Source organism: Pieris brassicae, chromosome 5 (genome assembly GCF_905147105.1).
Source record: "Pieris brassicae chromosome 5, ilPieBrab1.1, whole genome shotgun sequence".
NCBI classification, from domain to species: domain Eukaryota; kingdom Metazoa; phylum Arthropoda; class Insecta; order Lepidoptera; family Pieridae; genus Pieris; species Pieris brassicae.
The window spans coordinates 4,602,621-4,625,611 of record NC_059669.1 but is presented as its reverse complement, the minus strand read 5'-3'; the positions used below and the strand labels follow the sequence as shown (position 1 = coordinate 4,625,611).

The 22,991-nt window shown below is 32.8% G+C and overlaps 1 protein-coding gene across 7 annotated transcripts; it reads left to right on the top strand.

Annotated features, from left to right (window-relative positions):
* The first annotated feature begins 67 nt into the window (after positions 1-67).
* Positions 68-21,330, top strand: LOC123709413 (F-actin-uncapping protein LRRC16A-like). 7 transcript variants are annotated; one of them, XR_006753728.1, is made up of 29 exons: positions 68-313; positions 425-522; positions 1,228-1,278; positions 1,348-1,456; positions 2,209-2,312; positions 3,733-3,845; positions 4,120-4,209; positions 4,521-4,786; positions 5,340-5,527; positions 6,414-6,491; positions 7,297-7,481; positions 7,904-8,055; positions 8,669-8,784; positions 9,022-9,093; positions 9,953-10,124; positions 11,169-11,304; positions 11,492-11,684; positions 12,046-12,164; positions 12,822-12,939; positions 13,141-13,161; positions 13,960-14,134; positions 14,381-14,452; positions 15,123-15,309; positions 15,778-15,824; positions 16,543-16,638; positions 17,769-17,852; positions 18,233-18,351; positions 19,300-19,332; positions 19,561-21,330. XR_006753728.1 is itself a non-coding variant. In XM_045660730.1 (29 exons), exons 1-29 carry the CDS (start codon positions 253-255, stop codon positions 19,572-19,574), a joined length of 3,213 nt encoding a protein of 1,070 aa, XP_045516686.1. In that variant the 5' UTR covers positions 68-252; the 3' UTR covers positions 19,575-21,330. The 7 variants fall into 7 exon arrangements, 5 of the variants coding, with proteins under 5 accessions (XP_045516686.1, XP_045516687.1, XP_045516689.1 ...); XM_045660730.1 differs by having other exon boundaries at positions 18,233-18,295; XR_006753729.1 differs by lacking the exon at positions 17,769-17,852.
* Positions 21,331-22,991: the final 1,661 nt, after the last annotated feature.

Genomic DNA, 22,991 nt, shown 5'->3' with positions numbered 1-22,991 from the left:
TATCTATATTCTCATGTCTATGGTGTCGAGTTTTATAAAATAATAATCCAACTCTGTGTTCTGTGAGTGTATAGGTGGTGTCATGTGTATTAAGGATACTGATAAATACAACTAAATTACAAATAACATATTTTTTTATTATTCTTGTAATATTTTTGATTGACACAATGATACTATACTCTAATAAACGATTCTATAACAAAAAAAATTAACGGTTGTTTAAGTATTAAAATAATTTACTAATTTGAAGTGATGACATTGAAGAAAATCCCCAAAATGACAACAAAATTACAAATATCCTCAGAATTAAACGGTATTTACCTTTTTTCTATTCAAGCTAAAATACAAAATAAATAATTTAGTAATTAATATTCATTAGGAACTTATCTTTTCTATGTAACTAAATTTACGTCTTTTATTACAGACAGCATCAGTAATGTTTTAGGTAAAAATGTGAAAATACTTTATAAATCTTTGATTCGCATGGAATCTAGAGGAGACAAAGTTGATAACAGAGTTTTGGTAAGTGGTAAATAATTCACAGTTACCCTATATTTTGTTTAAATATTCGTAAACACATAAATAAATGTTGCTCAAAAATTCATCTAAAAAGTTTTCGTAAAATTCTTTGTGTACCTTTTAATGTACAGACCATTGTATATAATTCGATTTTAGTTGATATGTTTATTCATAGATATTATTTTGGGCTAAAATAATGTTATGTCTTAATATCTAGCTATAATGAATTATTTTTGATTTCACAAAGTATAAACATATTATTATTAAAGAAGGTCAAAGAGGTGGGGCTTTGTTACTAATAAGTTAATAAGATAGCCAAGTGGGGAGTGGACAGTTTAGATCAATTAATGTGATGGAGTTCAATTGCAACAGATTATTTTATTATGTTCAACAATAGTTGTGTGACTCACTGAGGTGTGCCTTGTGGTTCATATCAATATATTCTTGATAGTGTTATAATTTTTTTTATGTTAAATAATGACAAATACAGTCATATTGGATGGATAGATTTATATTAAGATTAAGCCTCTTTGGTTTATTTATACCTGAAGATGCAAATAACCCTCTGGGCTGAGTTTGACCACTTATTTGTTTATAAAGAAAAATAATGAGTAAATATTACACAGAAATATCAAATATATAATCTCTACTATATGGTCTTTATGAAGCTTGATCCATTGTGGTGTCTAAATTTAAGCAATATTTCAGGTGGTCACATCATATAGAATTTTTATAACTACAACAAAAGTTCCAACAAGGGTGAGTACAAAATATATAAATTATCTAACTGAAATTAGCATTTCTTTAATTTTTTATCATGTAATTTAGATTGACAATGGATTTCACTTAATGGAAATAGAGGCCTTGGAGAGCAAAAAGGCAAATCACTTATCAATAACACTTATTCATGAGCACAAACCTGTATCTATTCTTATTGGTGAGTGAGTAATGATTATTTTAATTATTTCTATTGTTTGTTAATCATGCTACAGCCGTAACATTAATATTATTTCATTTCTCTTGTGTATTTGATATTTTTTGTAATTTGTGTATAATTTTTATATAACTGGATATTTCACTGCTTTTACATTCGAATTTACCTCAAAATACTTAAGGTTTAGAATACTTTTGTTACTGAACAATTTTTTAAAATAAAATATAAATAGTTTAGCTTGTACTCTTAATACATGTTATTACAAATCTTTTCTTTAAACATTACTACAACAGATGTAACATTAAAATGATTATCATATCATATAATGCAATGCTAGCCTCATCGCGTGACTTGCTCCGAAATTGTGTAATCGAATCTCGTATGGAAACAGATTAATTTTTATACATGTGTAATTATTACTTGCTCGTACGGTGAAAGAAAGCACAATTCGAGTTACATCTCAGGCGCAGAGCCAGGGTGGTAGTTCCATATTTTTTTCTTCAAAATGACTTACATTAGTAATAGAATGTAAGTGATGATCTAACGCTAAGTAGATCGCATAGATAATAATAGCGGAATCTCTAGAGGTCTTTGGTTCGATTCCGGCGCAATAATATATAATTAGAGTTTTTAAGAGACGACAAAACAACCACAAAAATTAGTCTGTGAATGTTGCGACGGACGGGATATAAACGTATATGTATAGTGTGAAATTATTAAAAATGAAAGTATAGATTAATCTATTATGCTTTCAGGTGAGGAAGGCTCGCCCGATGGTGTTATAAATGCAATACACGCACTCACGGCGGCGTTTGACGACTTATTTCCTAATGTGGCAATGGAAGACATTATTTCCAAGGTCTATTTAGTCACTTTCACTTAATACGTTTGTATTGGTATTTCCATACTATAGTTTTTTGTATCTCTTAACTTGATATAAATACGTTACTAATTACAGAATATATAATATCCCTGTCCAAACACTAGGGAGTCCCTTATTTGTGGGTAACTAGATAACAATTTTTCCGTGGTACATGGTACATGTTTGAAACAGTTAAAAAAAATATATTGCGTGTTACAACTATGTCTTATATATAAAGTTGGTGTGAATGGGTGTGTATTTGAGAGTTCCTATGATCGTGCGCTTTGTGTTAGTTTTTGGAACCTTAATGTCATGCCTAGATACGTAGTAAGGCCTTTGTAGATAATTGCTATTTCATGGTAATAAAAAATCTTTATTATCACAAGTTGTTAGGAAGAAACTTTTATATTTAGTAAGTTTTTCTGTTTCATCGAAAATACATTCACTTTCGTAGCAATTGTAGAAATAACATGAGATTTACGATATTCTGGTTTTTAAGCAAATACTTTTTGTAATAAATTCACTAGAAACAATGGAGCCAAAGTTTGATTAGCTCAATTATCCTGTTAATCAGCCAATTAAATTTACCATATGTGAAGATAATTGTGTTTAAAATAGCCAACAAGTTTGAAATATTTTTTCCTCGACGAGACAAGAGTAACACTGGTGACTCATGGAAAATAATGCGCTTTGTAATAGGGACACAGTATAATGGTGTTAATTCTAATATTCTATAGAGATTTATTGATTACTCGTGAATAACCTAGTTTTAAGTATCAAAGGTAACTTGCATACCTTCAGTTTCAACTTGGGCCTTTTTACTACTATCCGAACTCTACATAAGAAATTATACTTCGGTAGTATACTTCGTATATACGGAAATACTACACTGACTAAATTTTACTAAAAAGCAGTGTTATACCTGGAGAAGAACTTCCTAGTGAATATAACAAATTTCTCTCAAAGGAAACAATTCTTTATTTTGGTACTGGATTAAAACATTTCTGAAAATGCTCTCACATTCAAGAGACAACGGTCCTAAATTCGAAAAACTTATATTGCATCAAAGATTACAAGGAACAATCTCTAGTAGTCAAGTACATTGAAAAGAAACACTATATCGGTCATTATAGTCTCTTTCCAGTATACAAGAATCCCACGTAAATGTAAAAATATAGTTATTTCATAAAACACTTCTAAGTGTATGCTTACTCTATGTTTATCCTTTCCAATTCTAGACCTTGTTACATTGATTAGTTTACAAAGCAAATCACGTACTAAGTGCTAGTACCTAAGTAGAAGGATAAATCGTCGTATTAATCTCCACCAATGACTCATGAAAAGCCATGTTTTAGATACTATGTTCACTATTGTCAAATTAATAAGGCAATTGTTAGGCATCTTAATTTTTTTGCAGGTCAATTTGCCATTTCCGTTGCATCCGGTGAGTGGTACTCGGAAACATTCGACTTGTGGTGATTTCTCTAATCAATATGCAGCCATGTGTGACCTATGCCAGACACCTTTTAGGTATGCAATATAATATATATAACTTTACTGAATTATCATTTTATTAAGTAATGCTTTTCACGTGATAACGTTCCGCATTAACGGCTTAATTGTACAAGATTTTATTTTGCATTATTAGCCGATTTTGATATTGGAGGAGGTTGAACCTTTTTGAAGTAATTTAATATTCTTCATGCATTTATATAACACGTTGTAGTGTTCAATATCAAATCGCATATTAAAAATGTTATTAAACCATTCAGAAGAAGGATTTTATTTATATATCTTTCCATAGAGCCGAAGTCGCATGGGATATAGATACGATATATTTGGCACACGACATACGATTGTTACATCTAAAGGATTTCGATCATTTAGATCAAAGGTATGGATTTTTTAATCATATAACTATCTAACTCAGTATTCCTTTATATCCAAGCGTAACAATAATTTCAGTTTTTTGAATTGATTAAAAATATTAAACCTAAACCCACGAATTACCGACAAAATAACTATTATTATTATAATAATAATAAGCGGTTATTTTGTCGGACTAATTTAGAATAATAATATATCTTCCTGTAAGGTTCTGGATGGCTCGAAGGACCAAAATGTAGGCTCCTGGGTCAACAGATTTTATGTACAGCCTTGGCTCGTACACTTCCTTTTGTGTAAGTTTTTATCATAAATTTTCAGAGATTTAATACCACTACTAATAGCGTTGCAACACAACACATGGTTTACTGGTGTGTGTGGGGATGGTGTAAGGGTGGGGAGCGAGACGTGGGAGGCCTTATCTCGTGTCCTGAGATGTGCAGCGCCCCCACCCCAGCAGCTTAGCTGGAGGGGCGCCACGCTAAGGCACGATCATGCAGCGCGGCTGGGGCACGCCCTAGCGAGGGCTAAGACGCCCCCAGCTATGCATACGATCGATCTATCGCAGAATCATATTGAAGATAAAGGTATGTAACGGTAATTCTTAAAAGTGCGAAATTATTTATATAGGGTACATGCAACGTGGACTTAAAACATACTGTATTTGTTACCATGGCAACGACTTTTATCTTGAAATGTGAGAACACCAGTAAGTGGTTGCCTGGAAGAGATCGCTCGAATGCGATAAGGCCGCCAGTTGCCCTTCTTTTGATTTAATTATTTTATATTTTTTTATATGGTGTAACGAAGTGTTAATAAATAAATGAAAAAAAAAACCATGAAAGTTTTGAAACATTTTTATTACCATGTGAATTGCATTCACGTCTATTTTCATTTTTTTATTTTAAGAATACGGGTTTGTGTATTTTGTACGCCCTAAATTATATATGAATCACGGTACTGGTTGGTTATTAATAATTATAATGGACAGAAATTTAATATTATCTATGAATATTTGATATAAGCTACCAAATACGCGTTAGAGATGTTAAAAATGTAACTTATTATGATGACTCTTGTGCATAGATTAACAGTCAACTACGACTTCTATAGACAACAAAATATTTGTTTGATTTTCAGGTGCAATAAGTGTTTTAACAGGACTAGCGAACAATCCAGACGGGATACGTCACATAGCATTATCCCAATGCGGTGTTACGGGCAAGAGCGTTGCCCATCTTGCTCAACTGCTCAACGACAACCCTTGCCATCTTAATACGCTGTCGCATCTTGATCTCTCCCATAACAACCTTAAGGACGATGTTCATGTAAGTACGAAATTTTCGTCATGTAGAAGTTTTGTGGGTTCCAACTCCGGACAGGACGAAAAATAGTAATTGTTAGCATGTTGACGGTGTTTAAAGTAAAAGAAATCTCTAAGGACAATAGCGCACTAGCGGCCTGCTCGCTCGGACATAACCTCACCTACATTCGTACAGCGCGCTTCAAAATGGACGTTGAAGAAATAGCCGTGCTTGTGTATCTTTCAAGTAACAATCGAAAAACGAAAGAAAAAAATATTGGGTTCATCCATTGCTACGTGAAAGTTTTACAAATATTTCACCGACCTTAAGCAATATGATGACAAGTTCATTAATTTTTTTGTGGATGAGCAAGTGTTCGTATGAAGAACTTGTAATAAATCACGTCACAGCCGCCACGGCTAATGCGCGCACACAGGTGTTTATCTACAGTTCAATTTGATCTCGGTGGCCAGGCCACCAATCACGGGCTGGCGCGACCAGGTGCGCGTGCTCTATGGCAATTTCATAATATATCGATCCTGCCCTATTTCTGCCCTAATTCAAACAGTGGCCAGTAAATTTAATAAAATTTTTGAAACTTGGAGTACTCTTAAAATTGGAACATATATACATAATAATAATAAGCCTTTATTCCACATCTTTGACACACATTTGATAAAAAAAAGATAAATTTATAGTTTTACTAAGATGCGGCCCCTGTCCTACTCCAACTTTTTCCACCCTAATTTATTGTTTAATATAAATAAGGTTGTGTAATATTAAGTATTGTGCAATAAATAACATACATACAGTATATTATACTCAAAATAAATATTATTTTAATAACAACAATAATACTAGTCAAAATTATATCATATTTGAAAGTTGCTTAAGAGTAATATTTTTCCAGCATCTCTACAACTTCTTGGCTCAACCAAACGTACTGACACATTTGAACTTGGTCAATACGGAAACCACTCTAGAAAATGTAAGTATTTAAAATTGTTCAATGTGGTTAAGTTGATGAATCATTTGTATTTATTGATTTTAATAAATTACAAAATAGCGAGTGTCAATAAATACATTTTATCTAATCTCTGATACTATTTTAGCGTTATCATCGGTAAAATTAATAATGATAAAAGTGTTATAATTACGTAAAAAATGTTGGTTACAATTTGAGAACTTCCAATTAGACTTAAGCACAACTACTTTACGATGCATAAATGAATATATTAAATTACTTGATGCAATAGGCCACGGTAGTAAGCGAGGTTTACTAAAAAAAAACCGATTATAGAAAAGGAATTTGCGAATACTGCAAAAGTAAATAACTAGTAAAAAAATTAATATTAAAAATATATAATAGATATGAAAAATTATATTACTTATCGAATTGAAATTTATCTCTACTGATACTTGTTCGATGTTCGAACACATCATGCTGTGTTAGACACTCGAAATAACAATGATATCACGATGTTAATTATCGATAATAAAAATAATTTATCGAAATAAATAATTAAAATTAAGTACGGGGATATTTTGTCCTGTTTTTATTTATTGATTTATTTATATTTATTTTGTATAGTCACCTGGCCTTTCAGGGATAGACAAACTTCTTTATATGTTATATTGATGGACAGGTTGATCATCCGTCTTTGCATATGAACCCAAAACTATATTGTTTTCAAAACCACGATACGAATACTAAGCCATTGAGAAGGACGTTTGATAATTTTATAAAATTATATAACGTTTGGTCATAACTAAAATGAATATTATAATTCCAGATGTGGGGTGCTCTATTGCGCGGTTGCGCGGCGAGGCTTTCTTCCTTGTACGTAGGGCGAAACCCCTGGGCTGCGGGGCGAAGGCCAAGGGACCCGCCGCCTTCTTTCAGACAATTCTTCACAGCTTGCCTCGCTTTGACTGATCTCGACTTTTCATATTGCAAAATGCCTCCCGATGCTTTGAAGTAAGTACATCTCTACTTACTATTGTATTACGCGGAGATTAACATTTTTTTTTTGTATTTATGTATAGAATTATCAGGCTTTGTTGTTATACCATATTGAATGAAATAGTTTAAGCTCGCACAAACCTCTCATACGGCGTCGCATATATATTTTTACGTACCTGGCACATGAGAGCATTCACTCGTCGGCCCATCCCAACCCATCAGATGTTTAAAAAAAAAAACTGTAGAGCCCTAGTGATCCGTTATACGTTTTACATTACAGTTACGCATTGGACTTGACGGTTTTTTTTAAGTGTCATACTAATCGGACAAATTACAGTAATTCATATTTGAGCTTAAATAGTGTTTGTGTACGGATAAGACAGAAGCCGGTCTACCGGTTTCTGTGATTTTACCATTTTATTATATTTTTTTTTCAGGAGCCTCTTATTAGGCCTAGCATGCAACGAAAGCGCAGCGGGCGTAAAACTAAACGTGTCTGGCGCACTCGCGTCGTCACAAGCCGCTCACGTACTTGAGTCTTGTATACACGGAGTTCGGTGTCTTCGTTCGCTTGACCTGTCTGATAATAGTTAGTATAATTAATAAATTTTGTTAAAAGAGTGTAGAATTTGTGTAATTTGTGTATGTTTTACCTTATTATAAATAATTTTAAAGTGCTATAATTCTACGAGCAAATGTAATCGTTTTGAGTGAGAACTAAACATTTAAACATAACGGATCTGTAAGAAAAGACTTTTTAAACGTATTGAAGCTATGTATTATTATTATAAACTTATAATTATTTACATAATTTTTAATTTAAAATTTTCCGACGTTTCGCGTGCAAATTTAAATTTATGTAAATAATTATAAGTAATAATAAACCATAGCTTCATTACGTTTAAAAAGTGTTTTCTTAATGTGTAAAAGCGTTGTTAACAAAAGACAATACTATAACGGATCTGGTTCTCTCGATTACCAACGAAAGAACCTCGTAATTTTATTTTTATGATGTAGAGAAAATTTAAGGTAGTTTTATCACCCCCTAATAAAAGTACATTAAAAACGTAACATATTATACGTTTGAATTACTTGCATACATACCTTTGGCAATGAAGTGCGAGGTTAATATACCGTATCAATATAATGTATATATAATATTATTTTAAGGGAATGGTTTGATAAATGCGTTTGTCTTCTAGGTATGGAGTTTGAACTATCAGGCATAGTGAGAGCTATTGGCAAAAATCATTCCATAACACATTTATCATTAAGTAAGCTTACGGGGAAAAGGTCGTACGCGCCACCTTTAATACAGGTAATTATTTTACATAAATCTTTACATAATATCCTATTTAAACGAACTTCAATTCGAAAGGTTTAATTTCGGGATTACAAAAAACGTTCAACGCTTGGGTTAAAACACTTCAATTGTCCTATAATTAGAGTTTGTCACACAGTCAAGAGTGCTTTCAAAAATCTACGGTTCGTAGCAACAACGAGTGTTTATTAATGTGTAAGCTTGAGCGCTTTACTATTTCTTGTATTTTTTCAGGCTTTAGTACACGTTCTACAGGAACCGGATACAGCTTTAACGTCCTTAGATCTGAGTGATTGTAAACTTAAGGTGAGTGAACGTACATAACCATTATTCTTCTTATTATATTATATTATATTATTTTGAAGTTATATTTCTGTGGCGTAACAAGACAACAACAAAATTTTCAACGTTTGTAGAAAAAACGACGCTAACAATAGAAAAAACTAACATGTCGGCTATAGCTAACTTCAGGTTTTTTGTGACGGTATTATAATTTAAGAGACATTAATTCAAGTTTATGTTGTAACTAGTATTCGACCTCCGAAAGTCAAAGTCAAAATCATTTATTCATGTAGGTTACAATGTACACTTATGTACGTCTAAAAATAAATAAATATTAAATGTTTCTAATTTTACTGCCAGTTCTCATATCCCTTGATATTTTCTACGCCCTTGCGTAGAACATATAAGAAGAACTGGCAATCGACTCTTCGCCACTCTTTTTAATCGCCAAGTTTTTTACACAAGGTTTGTTATCTGCAAATATTACACCATGTTCCACCTAACATCTTAGGTAATTAATAATAATAAAATAAATTAAAAACAAAGATTTGTCCTCTATCAGTAGGAGGCATGATGAAATAGAAGCAGGCAAATACACAGTCCAAAGGGTGAAGGCCTCCATCAAGTGGTTGTCTCTCAGCATAGCTATTTTTAAATCTTTCCTCCCTGTAGCGTTTAATTCATCTTCCCGGGCTTCTGGTGGGCTTCGTCGCATTTTTCTGCTCACATATATATACAAAACAATAAATAAGGATTGTTATTATTTCTTAGTAAATCTAATTTATTTTACATTTTATTACAGGCAAATACTTACAGCACGCTTTAGGTGCCTGTGTGGTTCCCTGTGTAGTATGTCTAGAATATTGGGTCTTAATTATTTCAGGGGGATTTATATGGACTTCTGAATGCTTTGGGCGGGGCTAGACGACTTCGCACGTTAGACGTTGGTGGGAACTTAGCTGGCGACGCCGGAGCTAGGCTATTGGCCAAAGCTCTGCAGTGCAATTGTACTCTTCACACGCTGTATATAGATAGAAACGCGTTTAGTTTACAGGGTAAGTATTGTATATTTAATTTAGACATTTTAAAGCACTCTTAATGGTACAAGCCATGACCATATAAAGAATATGGTTAATGACTTATTTTCCTATATCCCCTAGATGGGGCAGAGACCAAAATGCTTTGCTATCGCGTTCCTTCTGGATGGATTATTTTGTGCCTGTATCATAGGCTATCATCATACGATGATAATTATTTCTATTGAGTTATTAAATAGCCTTAATTTTTAGGAATTAGGCGTTATCATTTTATTGATATTTTCATAATTGTCTCGTATAAAAATGATTTAGTAATCTTGTTTTAAGGAAACTTTATTGTATGGAAGGATTTCTAAAAATTCAGATTATATAATTTACTAGCTGCCCCCGCGAACTTCGTTTCTCCTTAATGTGGTTTTAGTTAGCCTTAATACCGTGACACGAAAGAATATTTTCACTGTATTATCGTCACTATAACTTGAATCTGATTTACACTTCGGTCTAAGTAACACGTGCTTGGCTATGTTAACACCAAAAATAATTGAATTTCACGGTATTTCTTTTACTACAAAATAAATTTAATTTATACTTTAGCCTCAATAACACGTGGTAATCATGATATTGAATTGTAGCTTATATGACACGTTTGTCGGTTCACCATAGCAGTACCATCTATTGATTACTTACTCAATCCAGTCGAAAAGTATCGACATCTGTTAGAATCTTTTGGAGTTAACAGGTAATTGTGACTGTCAATGAATTATGGACAAATTATAAATATTTGCAATAAAATAAAATTGCGACTATAATTAAAGATCTAAGCTATCCTATCTCTTAAGTTGGACCAGACTGCTTACGGTGTGCCAATTTAATTTAAAATCGGCTAAGTAGTTTAGGAGTCTATCGCGGACAAACATCGTGACAGGAGATTTATATATATATTAAGATACTGTATATTTATATTTTATTCATTTATACAAACTAATATTGGATAATTTTAATTTCAGATTGATTGATTTATTTATTATTATTTTTTGTCAATTATTAATTGTACTTTTCTAGGATTAACGGATATATCAACAGCATTACGTCGTTCTGTGAGCGTTCGTCGCGTTGAGTTTCCCGCAAGTGACGCAGCGGCCGGCGGACGTGGCGCTAGCGAGCGCGTCGCCGCTTTATGGAGGGATTTGCACGAACGGTGAATATTTACACATAACACATACGCAATTATTAATTTACAAATAATTTCGTTATATTTATTATTGATAAATTAAATATTATACTTTATTCTAAAAAAATGTAAACATTTTGTATTTATTGAAATTATATAAATTAAAACATTTTAAAAAATAATGTTATATAACGTTATTATAAATCTCTTAAAGGCTCTCAAGCAACACGACAGCCTCCCAAACACACCGATTACGCGCGTTAGCCTTAGAGCGCGCGTGGTGTGGGGGTGAAGCGGCAGCTGCTTTGGCGGCGGCTGCTGCGGGCGCTTTGCCCCCCGCCCCACTTCCACAGGCCGTGGAGAGGGCGGCTGCGGCTGCTCATCATTTGCTGCACCAATATCTTCAGGTATATTTATTTATAATAAACAAAACATCACTCACTCAGTCAAATAAAATATAAATTTGATAATTGAGAACAATTTCATAGATATTATAAAGTAATACAATATAATATTTAGGCATTAACATATACGTATAGAGGACAACAAACTACTAGACTACTATAGATACTCAACTCGGACATATAAAAAATGGACTATACATAGTTTTTCGTATCATGGTTCTATATTTTTGCATGTAAATATAATTCTAATTGTATTTTTAAATTTAGAACTATTTTTAAACTCGAATTACTCCTACTATAGAATTATTAACATTTATATAAAAACTGTGTTTTGATTGGCTTAAATATATTTTTTTAACTTCAGCGTTGCGGCGAAGTGTTCGCGGCAATGGGTGGATCGGGTTGTGCGAGCGAGCTCGTGTCATTACAAGCTGTAAGAGATGCGATCGCTCCGTCTTCTAATACCCTACAAGATTTGCTCAAGTACGTTATCTGTGCTTTGTGGATTGACCTATATAGAAATACCAACACAAAAAAAACATAATATGAGATGATATTATTCTAATTTTTAAAACAATTATTCTTTGGGCTGTGGAGTTTAGGTAGGTGCGCCGGCTAATTAAAGATTTAAGTTGATTGCTGGTAGATTTTACTGGTACCCAAGAGCTGGTTTCCTTGTTCAACGAATAGGTATCGCAATACATCTAGGTAAAACCAGTATTAAAGGAACACTACCGCAAGCATCAAACTTTATAGTTTAAGTTTATTATTTATTCATTTTAATTATTATTATTAAGTAGGTTATTAATCTAGGTAAACATAGGGAAAAGGGACTACACAATATTTAGACATGTTTGTTAAAGTATGCCAGAACATTTCAAACAAAATACGTTTCTCATTTGAGACCGTGCCATTATAGCGCTTAAAAACGAATTAATAAAAAAATTACACAACAGCAATAAGGTCTATTTAATATTATGAATAAATAAAAAAAAATTGGTCCTTCTTTTACATGGTACCTGCGTCCGTTTTTGGTACCCGCGTATTTCGTACATTTTTCTAGTGCAGTTATCGTGTACTATGATCTATGTGTTTGAGAAAAACAAATGCGAAATGTAAGATCGTTTTTTTTTTTTTCAGTGAGGCAGTAGAGAACCTAGCCTTAGCTGCGTGCGAGAGCGTGGAAAGTGCCGACAGCGAACACGCGCACGCTGATCCAGATATACCGGACTTACTCACGCCTATATCGCATTCTGGGGTAACGATTTTATTTAAAATAATATTTCTTTTTGTTAAAGCAAGAACTAGCCGAGATTTATAGGAACTTTTGATCAGTAAATTCTTACATATTTATTTATATCATATCTTTAGTGTAGGCTAAGGGTCTATGACTCCTGTACTTTTTTTAAACCTTCGATATTGATATTGATTTTCATTTATGTTTTCATTTCATGCTAAGAAATTGGATTATTTGAACTTGGTAAGTTGTTTATAAATCCGTATTAGACTACACTAGGACAATGGTCCTAGTCTAATATTAATATGAACAAGTAATATTAGGTATATATTAGTTTGAAATCTATGATAACTTTTTTTGCCATGTGTCTATACAAATGTTTCAAACACCATTCGATACATTGGTAAACGAACCACAATATATAATTTTTATGTGCCAAGCACTTAGAGGCAAATTGATATACAGGAAGAGATAATGCAAATATGGTGGGCAAACTTTTTTAATGGCGGGCCACAAAGTTTAAGAAATTCTAGATAAAGGCCAGAATTATAGAAAAAAATGCGTTAAAGCTTTTAATTATAATATTATAAAACGAATCTACTTTTTCTTCTCGACTGTCAAAACAATTATAACGGGCAACATAGTATCCATGCTGATGGACCCTCTTCGGGCCGGATTGTATACTTTCGCGAAACGTACACAAAATTTAAATTTTGATTAAAGGTTGAGGCAATTAATCTGATTATTAAATATGTTAAATGCAAACGTTACATCAATTCCAATGGTACCATCTTGAAGTGCACTAGCCTGATTTCGTATGTTGGCAACTTTTTTTCAATTATGTTCAGTTATCTCATTATCGTTAAAGTATCGTTCAAGCATTACACTTAATGAACACTTGTTCTTACATAAAACAAAATATCGGATGAAGATACGTTCTTATATTACAATTTTAAAAAAGTCGAAACCCGCACTTGATGCGTTAGCAATAAGATAGAAGGCTGTTGATGTAGAATTAAATTACACATTATAAATAACTAGGCCACACCCCTCGGATGTCGCCGGCGAGAGCGCGGTGGTCGACGCGTGCGTCCCAAGTCCGTGGCGGAACAGCAATGCAGTAGTAATGAGATGCTATCTCTGCCACCCTTGCACGCTGAAGCAGCCGATGCACTCGCCGATCTACCTGCGCATACGCTGAGGCATCTTGTTAAAGGTATCGGCAAGTATACATTTCATTGTTTTGTTAAAATAAGTAATAAGTAACTTTGTAGACTTATAAACTCAAAAACGTATAATTTACATCTACCAGTTCTCGAAATGGAGGTAGTAATCAAAAACTGGCCACATCCTCAACATCGCCATCTTCTAAATCGTATTTTCTATATTTCTCTCTTTCTAAACTTAATAATATCCATATTAGTTTTTTTTAATTTGTACAATATAATTAAAAAAATTTTAGGACGACCTAGACGAGTTAAAACCAGAGCTCCAACACGACCGATAACAGACCAATCACAAGATATTGATGAAGGTATGTTTTCTTCATATTTTTTTATATCTTAATACAATCATTTCTCTCTTTGGAATGGAATACTTTATCTGTATTTGTTTCAATTGGAAGACTTTAATCATTTCATATATATACTACTATATATACTCAAAAGGAAAGTCAAAATATAATTTATTCTAGTTCAGTTAAAGGAAGTTATTTATTGTACACATATGCTACTTCTCTTGATTTTGAGCGCAGGGATAATTTGATGGTTTCCTCGTGATATTTTCATGTAGAAAAATCCATACTGGGTTTTTGGACAGTTCGATACACGACTTCAAACTTTAACAGTTAAATATCGAGAATCTATATTATTTACTATGTAAGTAGACGCTAAGTCTACTCCTTATGAATATTAACTCATTAAAAGTCAAACGTTACCATCATTATATGTGATTTTGACATATACGGTACTAGACTTGCTATCAGTGTCCACGTGGGGAGGCGTCAACATGACGGTTCTTCAATTGTCTGTTCTGTTTGCTCGAATATTAATTAAAATTGTCGGTCACTGGTCATATAAAAACGGCACGAAATTATATACGCGCTACGATTATGTTTACATTACGTGCTCGAAAATTAAACGTAATAAAAAAACCCTTAGAATATCCGTCTATTATTTTTCATATAAACTTTATTTTATCTTTAGGTCTAGAGGAATTCTGGCGTACATGCCGTACGCCGCCCGGTAGTGAGGACGTATCCTCAATGTCTGCCCGTACGGCGCTGACGTCACGCTCTCTACACTCTCTGTCCTCGCTTGCTTCTGCCTCGCCCGCTTCCCCTGCCTCGCCTTCCGCCCACAGGCACTCACCTACACTACGGGATGATACTATGTATGTATGGTAACACGTAGAACCTTCCAAAATATTTATTTGGGTATTTAGTAATGCACATCGAGTCTTGATTTATGTACGGCTCGGAGGACCAAAATATAAGGTTTTTGTATCTTTATTAAAGAAAATTTACTGGACAAAAATATGTTACCGTACCACCTCTTGGAAGCTTCTTAAGCATTTCTTTTTGCGAACTAGCTAGCTGTGGAAAAATGGTTTTCAGTGGAGGTAATCCCCTGGAGATACCTCTAAATTAAAAAAAAAAACATACTTCAACCTAAAAGCCCATGGGCTGCCTTTTATGGCTATTTCTTAGGCTCATTACGCATAATATTTAATGTTTATATGATCTCTCGTAACATGCTTTTAATAATAAAGAATGCGTAACACTTATAAATTTAATATAGCCTGCGCGGACAAAATTGTACAACCTGGGCTATATGTCATAACTGAATTTATAAATTTCAGGTACAGTGGTACGTCTGGTGAAAGCACACCTGTATTACTAGATTGCGGTAAGTTGTTTTTTTAATGTGATGCATATGTCATTCATTTGATCGCAAAGATCGAAATAGAGAGATCGAGATAGAAAATGATCTTGCTTGAACTGTTCGTTTGAAATTGAACCAATATAGCAAAGTACTATTAATATTGATTCAGAATAATAGTCGCATTCCCTTAGTTTGTGTCTCATAATCGAACGAACGAATCATTTCCAACAAGATATGAAGATCTGTAACCTTCGCGAACACGAAAGATACGTACATACATATTTGGAACTATATTATTTTTTATTTTTAGTTTAGGATTTTTTTATCTCTATATATATAAAATTCTTGTGTCACAATGTTCGTTCCCATACTCCTCCGAAACGGCTTGACCGATCCTTATGAATTTTTAATGCATATTCAGTAAGTCTGAGAATCGGCTACTCTATCTATCTTTCAAACCCCTAAATTGATAAGGGGTGTCCACCCTAATTTTTTTAGATTTTTTTTTTTTTGATAAAACATACAAAAATACATACAACGCTTAATTGTCACCCCTCTACGATCATACCCTATTTTTATTATAGTAGGTTAATTTTATTGAATTAAATAAATATTTCCTGGAAATAATATGCATGGCAAAACGACGTTTGCCGAATCAGCTAGTGTCTCTATAAAATGATTCCCCAGCTTAGCAACATTCGAAAAAGCTTTTAAATATATTTAGGAAGGAATACCTTTTCAGAGGTATCGCGCTGTAAATCAACTGATAACGTTGGTACTAAGCCGAGTGCGTCCACGCCGCCGCCCTCGAGATCCTCCGATGACGTCAACGCTATGGGTGAGTATGACAAATTACGCGGTACAAAACTCGAATCGATATTGCATAATATCTAGTTCATTGAAATATCTAACATTATCCTTCTATGTAGATATTTAAAACAATATTAAACGCCTCATTTTAGCAAGCTATTTGATGTTCTTAATGATTTGTGTTAGACTCTGTGCGGAAAGAGAAACTTATATAATTCTTAGTTAATTTAACCTTATTTAGCAACAGATAAATTGTTTGGTATACAGATAACTGTCAAACTATTATGACGTATCAGTGTTGTCAGCATATAAAAGGTAATTTAGTATTGCCGTGATCTCCACCCGCGACTGTAATTTTTTCGCACAGTCTTTAAACATTCAAGATTTAGTAAATTTTTAGATTGAATATTTCAAGCAAATTCAAGTGTTGTACCGCATGAATAGTGTTTAGACAAAATAATTGTACTCGTCCCACACTGCCTTTGCACATCACGGCTTTTCGCCGCAACGCTTACAATATTACTAAAAAACATGGCACATACACGTATTACACGTAATATCATAAAGTGTTTGGATTACTACGACGATAAACTACACCACATTTTAGTTTTTGAAATCTATACCATAAGTTTCACTAATTTACGCACAGCAATAACACCGTATAAACACGTAGCTACAAAATTAAATTTAAATTTTATGGTGATTTTATTATATCTGCGGTTTTAAATCGTTACATTAGTCTTACAGACATATAAACCATCATTAATATAGCTAATCCAAATTAAATCTAAACGACGGTGGGAATTAAAAAAATTAGTAGCGAAAATATTGATTTATATATTAGATAATTTGTTTTTATGTATTAGCCTTTTTATTTACATTGTTAATGACACTATGAACCAAGGGTAAATTTGATGACAGTAAGCATAAAATTTGTTTGTGTATTGAATATAGAATATATGTATATAAATACAAGATAAGGCAAAAAGCAAAGCCAAAAATATTATTTAGATAATTATTGAAAACGTATATCATTTCAAATTTAACAGGAGTATTATATTTTAATAATAAATAACAGTGTACGTGCAAGTATTGTCCGAAGCTATGTTGTGTATGTGGGTTTGTATGTACGGCCGGCTTAACGTGTGTGGTGTATAGGCAACGGGTGCGCCCGCGCAACTGGCAAAGCGCGGCCGTGGTCCGTGGCAGGCGTCAACGCGGACAACGCCGCCTGCACCACAGGTAACGCATGATTCAAACTTCAAATAAAATCGTTTTATTAGGCGTTCTTTTTGCATGATCATTCTTGTCACATGAGCACGTCAAACACTGACGAAAATGTCATTCAATATTTCCATATTCATAAATTTATTCCAGGCAACAAGCAAGTCATCTGAAATGATTTTTTCCGTTTCTTCAATATTATTTAAACATCATTTCTCACTCTTGTTCAACGTTTGTGTATCAACAATAATAACTTGTAAACAAATGAGGTTTGCGTTCAGATGATAAAGTTGTATCTTAGTAAAAGATGGCTACAAAATAAGAATAAAAATCACTTTCGTCTGTACGCAAAGTTTATACGTCATACGTGTTGTCGTAACGTTGGTGGTGGTCGACAGAGGGCGTGGAGGCGTGCGTCGGCGGAAGCATCGTGGGCATCACGCCGGGCGCCGCACTAACCAGTAACCAACTTTCTGACGCTATCCTATACTGAGCTATCGCTAGCTAGCAACAATAGGTAACGCTTGCTGCTTTGTGTCGCCAGTTCCTATTTTATGTATAGACTCGCTAATAGTAGCGAGGAATAGTTAATGGTGTACGAAAATTTCAAACATTTGATATAGAAACTTTTTGGGCAACGAGTCATCTTACGTTTACCGTAATTAAATAATATTGTAAATTAAATAATATAATCTGGGCTTTTACTCGAAACTGCCATAAAGTTTTAATATTGACATAATATTAAAAAAATCCGGGAAAATTTTAGACAAATGCCTATTTTTTGGAAGGCATTTAAGCCTTACTATAATTAAAAATTAGCATTCGTTCTTTACAAAGATGGTAACAACAACAAATGAATATATACGAATAGTTTCGAACGGTAAAATAATTACTTTTTATTCAATTGAATCTACATTATCAGATATCCCACAATAGAAAAGTAGGCGCTAAGTTATAAACAGTTTCACCTGACATATATAATAATTGAAGGATTTATAAGCGTTATGAAGTACGCGAGTACTACATTTTAATAAATTTTCGTTAAATTATTTTCATAACTCGTTTGGAGTACTATTCAACACTCGGGGCCATTTATGTAACAGTAATTTAAATTTAATACATTCGCATTTATATCCGTTACTTATTATGTGTATTAAATTTAGCAGTTAGCGATTATGTTGCATGACAATGTATAAATAACAATAAAGTAAGCATGAAATTTCTATAAACATAGTAGACATTGTTGCATGACTATGTATAAATAACAATAAAGTAAGCATGAAATTTCTATAAACATAGTAGACATTGTTGCATGACAATGTATAAATAACAATAAAGTAAGCATGAAATTTCTATAAACATAGTAGACATTGTTGCATGACTATGTGGCTAAATTCGAATAACGAATATTAAAATAGTCAAACAATATTATATAAAAGTTTAAATAATATCGTTATTACTACAGGTTCAATGCTGCGAGATCACCCTCTCACACCAGGTAAGGTTATAATTTTCTTGATGATTAATGATTAATGACAGCGAAAAAAATTCTTACATTAATCTTGCTTTATGTTCAAATCAATGATACGAAAGATTTTATATTTCATTACATAAGAAACTGTAATTCCACATGGCATCTAACATTTTGTCAAAGCTAAAAATTTTGCCATGGACACGAATGTTATTGTTTTAGTAACTGTATACATTATGATCCTGCAATTTTCAGAAGGCGACGCCTGAGATTAAGCTAATAATGCGCAGGATTGTTCAAGCAGGGTTCGGTACGCAAAGTATTGATGCTCACGGATGTGCCACATATTATAGACATAGTCGCGTAGTCACACTAGTGCAGGATAGATCTCTCACAGTAGATAGTAATGTTTTTTATCTGGCAATTATTACGTAATTAATGTTCGTATGTCTTTAAATAGAAAAGCGCGCTTACTCTGTAACTTACAATACCGACAACAGTCTCGATTTCCATAAGATATTGTTCCGTGCGATCACAAGGTTACGACAGTGCTACATCGAATTTTCATAGAAATAGGTCGGGATCGGTATTGGAAGTTACAGGGTAACAATCCTAAATCTACTTCCAATTCAAGAATGTCTAATTTCAGTATTGACAGGGTTTTTGGTTTGTATCTATTGCATTTGGAATTGTTAAATGCTTGTCAAAATTTGTGTCAAAAATTTTGTACCATGTGTTACGACTTATATTGTAGTCGGTATATAGATATGTTTGATGATAATTGTCAGGTTTCAGCTAATTCGGACAATAAGTTATATTGGGCCGAGAGTTCAATTATTATTTCAGATTTAAAAAGCCGTTGATCAAGTCTTGACGAGTAAGAAATCTTCTTAAAGTAATATAAGGTTTCCATATAGTGCAAAAGAACGGGATAAAATACATTTGTGAATACGACATTGTTTTAACAATTATGGCTATACGCACATAGAATTATTGTACGCAGGTCGAAAGCGCTACAGTATATCACCGCGGTATTGTACTATTTATCAATTGTCAATTGAAAAGTGCTACTAAACTGTGGCCCATAATGCCGTAGCGTTTTTCGTGCGTCAAAGGACGTCTAGCTAGGCATATATTTTTTTTAAAGAGTATCAATTGTACGCTACGACTTTAAAGAACTTGCTTTAAGTATTTCACGGTTTTCTATGCATTAAAATAAAATTAGAGTAAAATAAACATGTTCAAAATATTTCGTGTAGTGATTTACCATGGAGTATTACCGAATAAAATTAATTTATATTGACATAATAAAATCGATTATACTTAGATGTAAGGATATTTAATTCAAATAATCGTTTCATGTAACCTGTGATTTGTTTAGCGTTATTTTCATTTATATAGTGAATTATAGTAATCTTATGTTATTGCGTAGTGCACGAACTTCACACTCTATTTACTGTTATATAGTTAAAAGACGTTTTCTAATTTAGAAAATGAACGAATTTGCGCGTTTAGCTTGTACATGCGCGACTGTCGCCTCACTGCCGTAGAAGTAAAAAATTACAATGTTATCAAACTAACAAAAAATGCAATGATACTTGTACAAGCTAATTTTACAATTTGACGAGATTATTTATTGCAATTGGTCTTTCCTAGTCATGTTATAAAGGCCTATAAATTACGCACAATTAGTTTTTTTTTTATATTTTTAATTCTTCCAATTTATACATTCCGTATATAATGTAAATATTTAACGTTTGAGATTCATGAACGAGTGTGATTTTAAAATAAAAGTTCAAAAAGTCATGTTCAATTTTACAGTAATTAATAGACTAGAGAACACCCCATACAGTTAAGTGTTCATTAGTGTAACTATTTTATACAATTAATCTTCGTTTATGATTGGAAATAAAATGATTTACCTAAACAGATATTGGTATATTCGATTCCTTATACTGTCCTCGTGAAAATTTAACAACATTCTTATTGTTAGTAGTAAATCGCAATTCCAAAAAAATGTTTCGCGAAGATGCTTTTTTATATATAAAGCAGAAAGATTTAAACATTCAAACAGAATTTGGCACCACTGTATTGTATTTGCTAAATTATTTCATAGTATTTTTATATTAATTCTCACTTTATTTCTATCTAGACTTTTGGTACCAGACTGATTTTAGGTACATTTATTTTATGGTGCAATTTATGTCTAGAGCGTTGTGATAATCTGATTTTAATTATATTATACAACAATATTATGGTGTTTGACTTACTTAAAATAAGTTCTCTGCTTTCCTAAACGCTTTATTCTGGAGCTAATTTAAGTTTCAGTTTATATAGACCATGTTTCTGTACGGCTTCTAACTGATGCAATTCTACTTTAGCCGTATAGTTATAGTAGTTGTAACTTGAGAAAATTTATTTTAAGGAAAAATGTTATCGAGCATTTTGATGAGCTCATTCCGAAATTGCCACCTCGTATCGTTCCCGTTTGCGTTATCATATTGTAAATTTGGCCCTTAAAAACAGTTTTATGGCAATATCCGTCCTACTTATTTTACGATAAATGAAACTAGATACTAGACTAGAGAATTGCCTAAATTTTTTTAGAGTTTATCCCTTTTGTCCATTCTTTTAAAACTTAACTAGTCTCCAATCCTTTTTCCTTTACTTCAATCTCTCCAAGTCCAAATCCATGACTCTATAAATATAATCAGTTAAAATTAAATGCCACAGGTTGAATGTATAATAAGTAATGACCAAGAGTCATATATGATAAAATGAGATATTGTCAAAAATATTTATCCTTCATTTTTTCCCACATCCCAGCGCGAGCGGCAAAATTGCCTGGAGGCTAAGTCAACATTCGGAAAGAGCACTTCAATAAATATGAAATTCAATTTTTTTTTTAACCAAATGACTAATAATAACTGTCATACACCCAAAATATCTTTATTTTTACAAGCACAAGAAGATGAAGTATTGTGTTCAGGGCAGTCACATCTGCGGTTTTATTGAACATTTTTCCTTTCGGTAAGTAGGAAAGACCCCTGTGCCTGACACGTTTCGATATCTTATCAAGATATGCTCCATCTTTTAAATGTTAATAAACATTTCACGTGAAGTGGTCAGCGAAAAACAAGTTAGGTCGTAGAATTTGTTTATATTCGGGTTAATCATGTCTCTAGTTGGTATGAACGCAAATATGCTAACGTAAAACATGACGACCTCACTTTATTTTCACTGTCTGCTTCATGTGAAACTGCCCAATAATAATAATAAACACCTTATTTTAATCACTAAGTGGTAAAAATAAAGTACGAAACTACTAAACTGACAAAGGTTTGTTGGTAGAATCTTGTTTCTCAAATGAATTTTTACTTTTTAGTCCGCTACGGTTGCACGTATTTTTAGATGTTTTGATTGCGCACAAATAAATAGTAGTATATAATAACCAATTACGTACAACGGACCTAGTGAGCGTCTAAGTGCGGTAAATGAGTCCACAAACCCAGGTACGTTAAGCGCACACAAGGCTAACAGGGAATTAGCCGAAATACTTAAATAAAAAATCTCAATAGTTTAAAATTTAATCACCAATCGTATGTAGTAATACCAATTTTTCTTAAAATGATCTTGTATCTATTTGTCACAATTCGATAATACTTATTCTACTAATACAATCTGCA

Coding starts and splice junctions, on each gene's coding strand:
- LOC123709413 (XM_045660730.1), top strand. CDS start 253: ATGACATTGAAGAAAATCCCCAAAATGACAACAAAATTACAAATATCC. Junction 4,787..5,339: donor GAATCATATTGAAGATAAAG/GTATGTAACGGT, acceptor TTTGATTTTCAG/GTGCAATAAGTGTTTTAACA. Junction 8,056..8,668: donor GCTTGACCTGTCTGATAATA/GTTAGTATAATT, acceptor TTTGTCTTCTAG/GTATGGAGTTTGAACTATCA.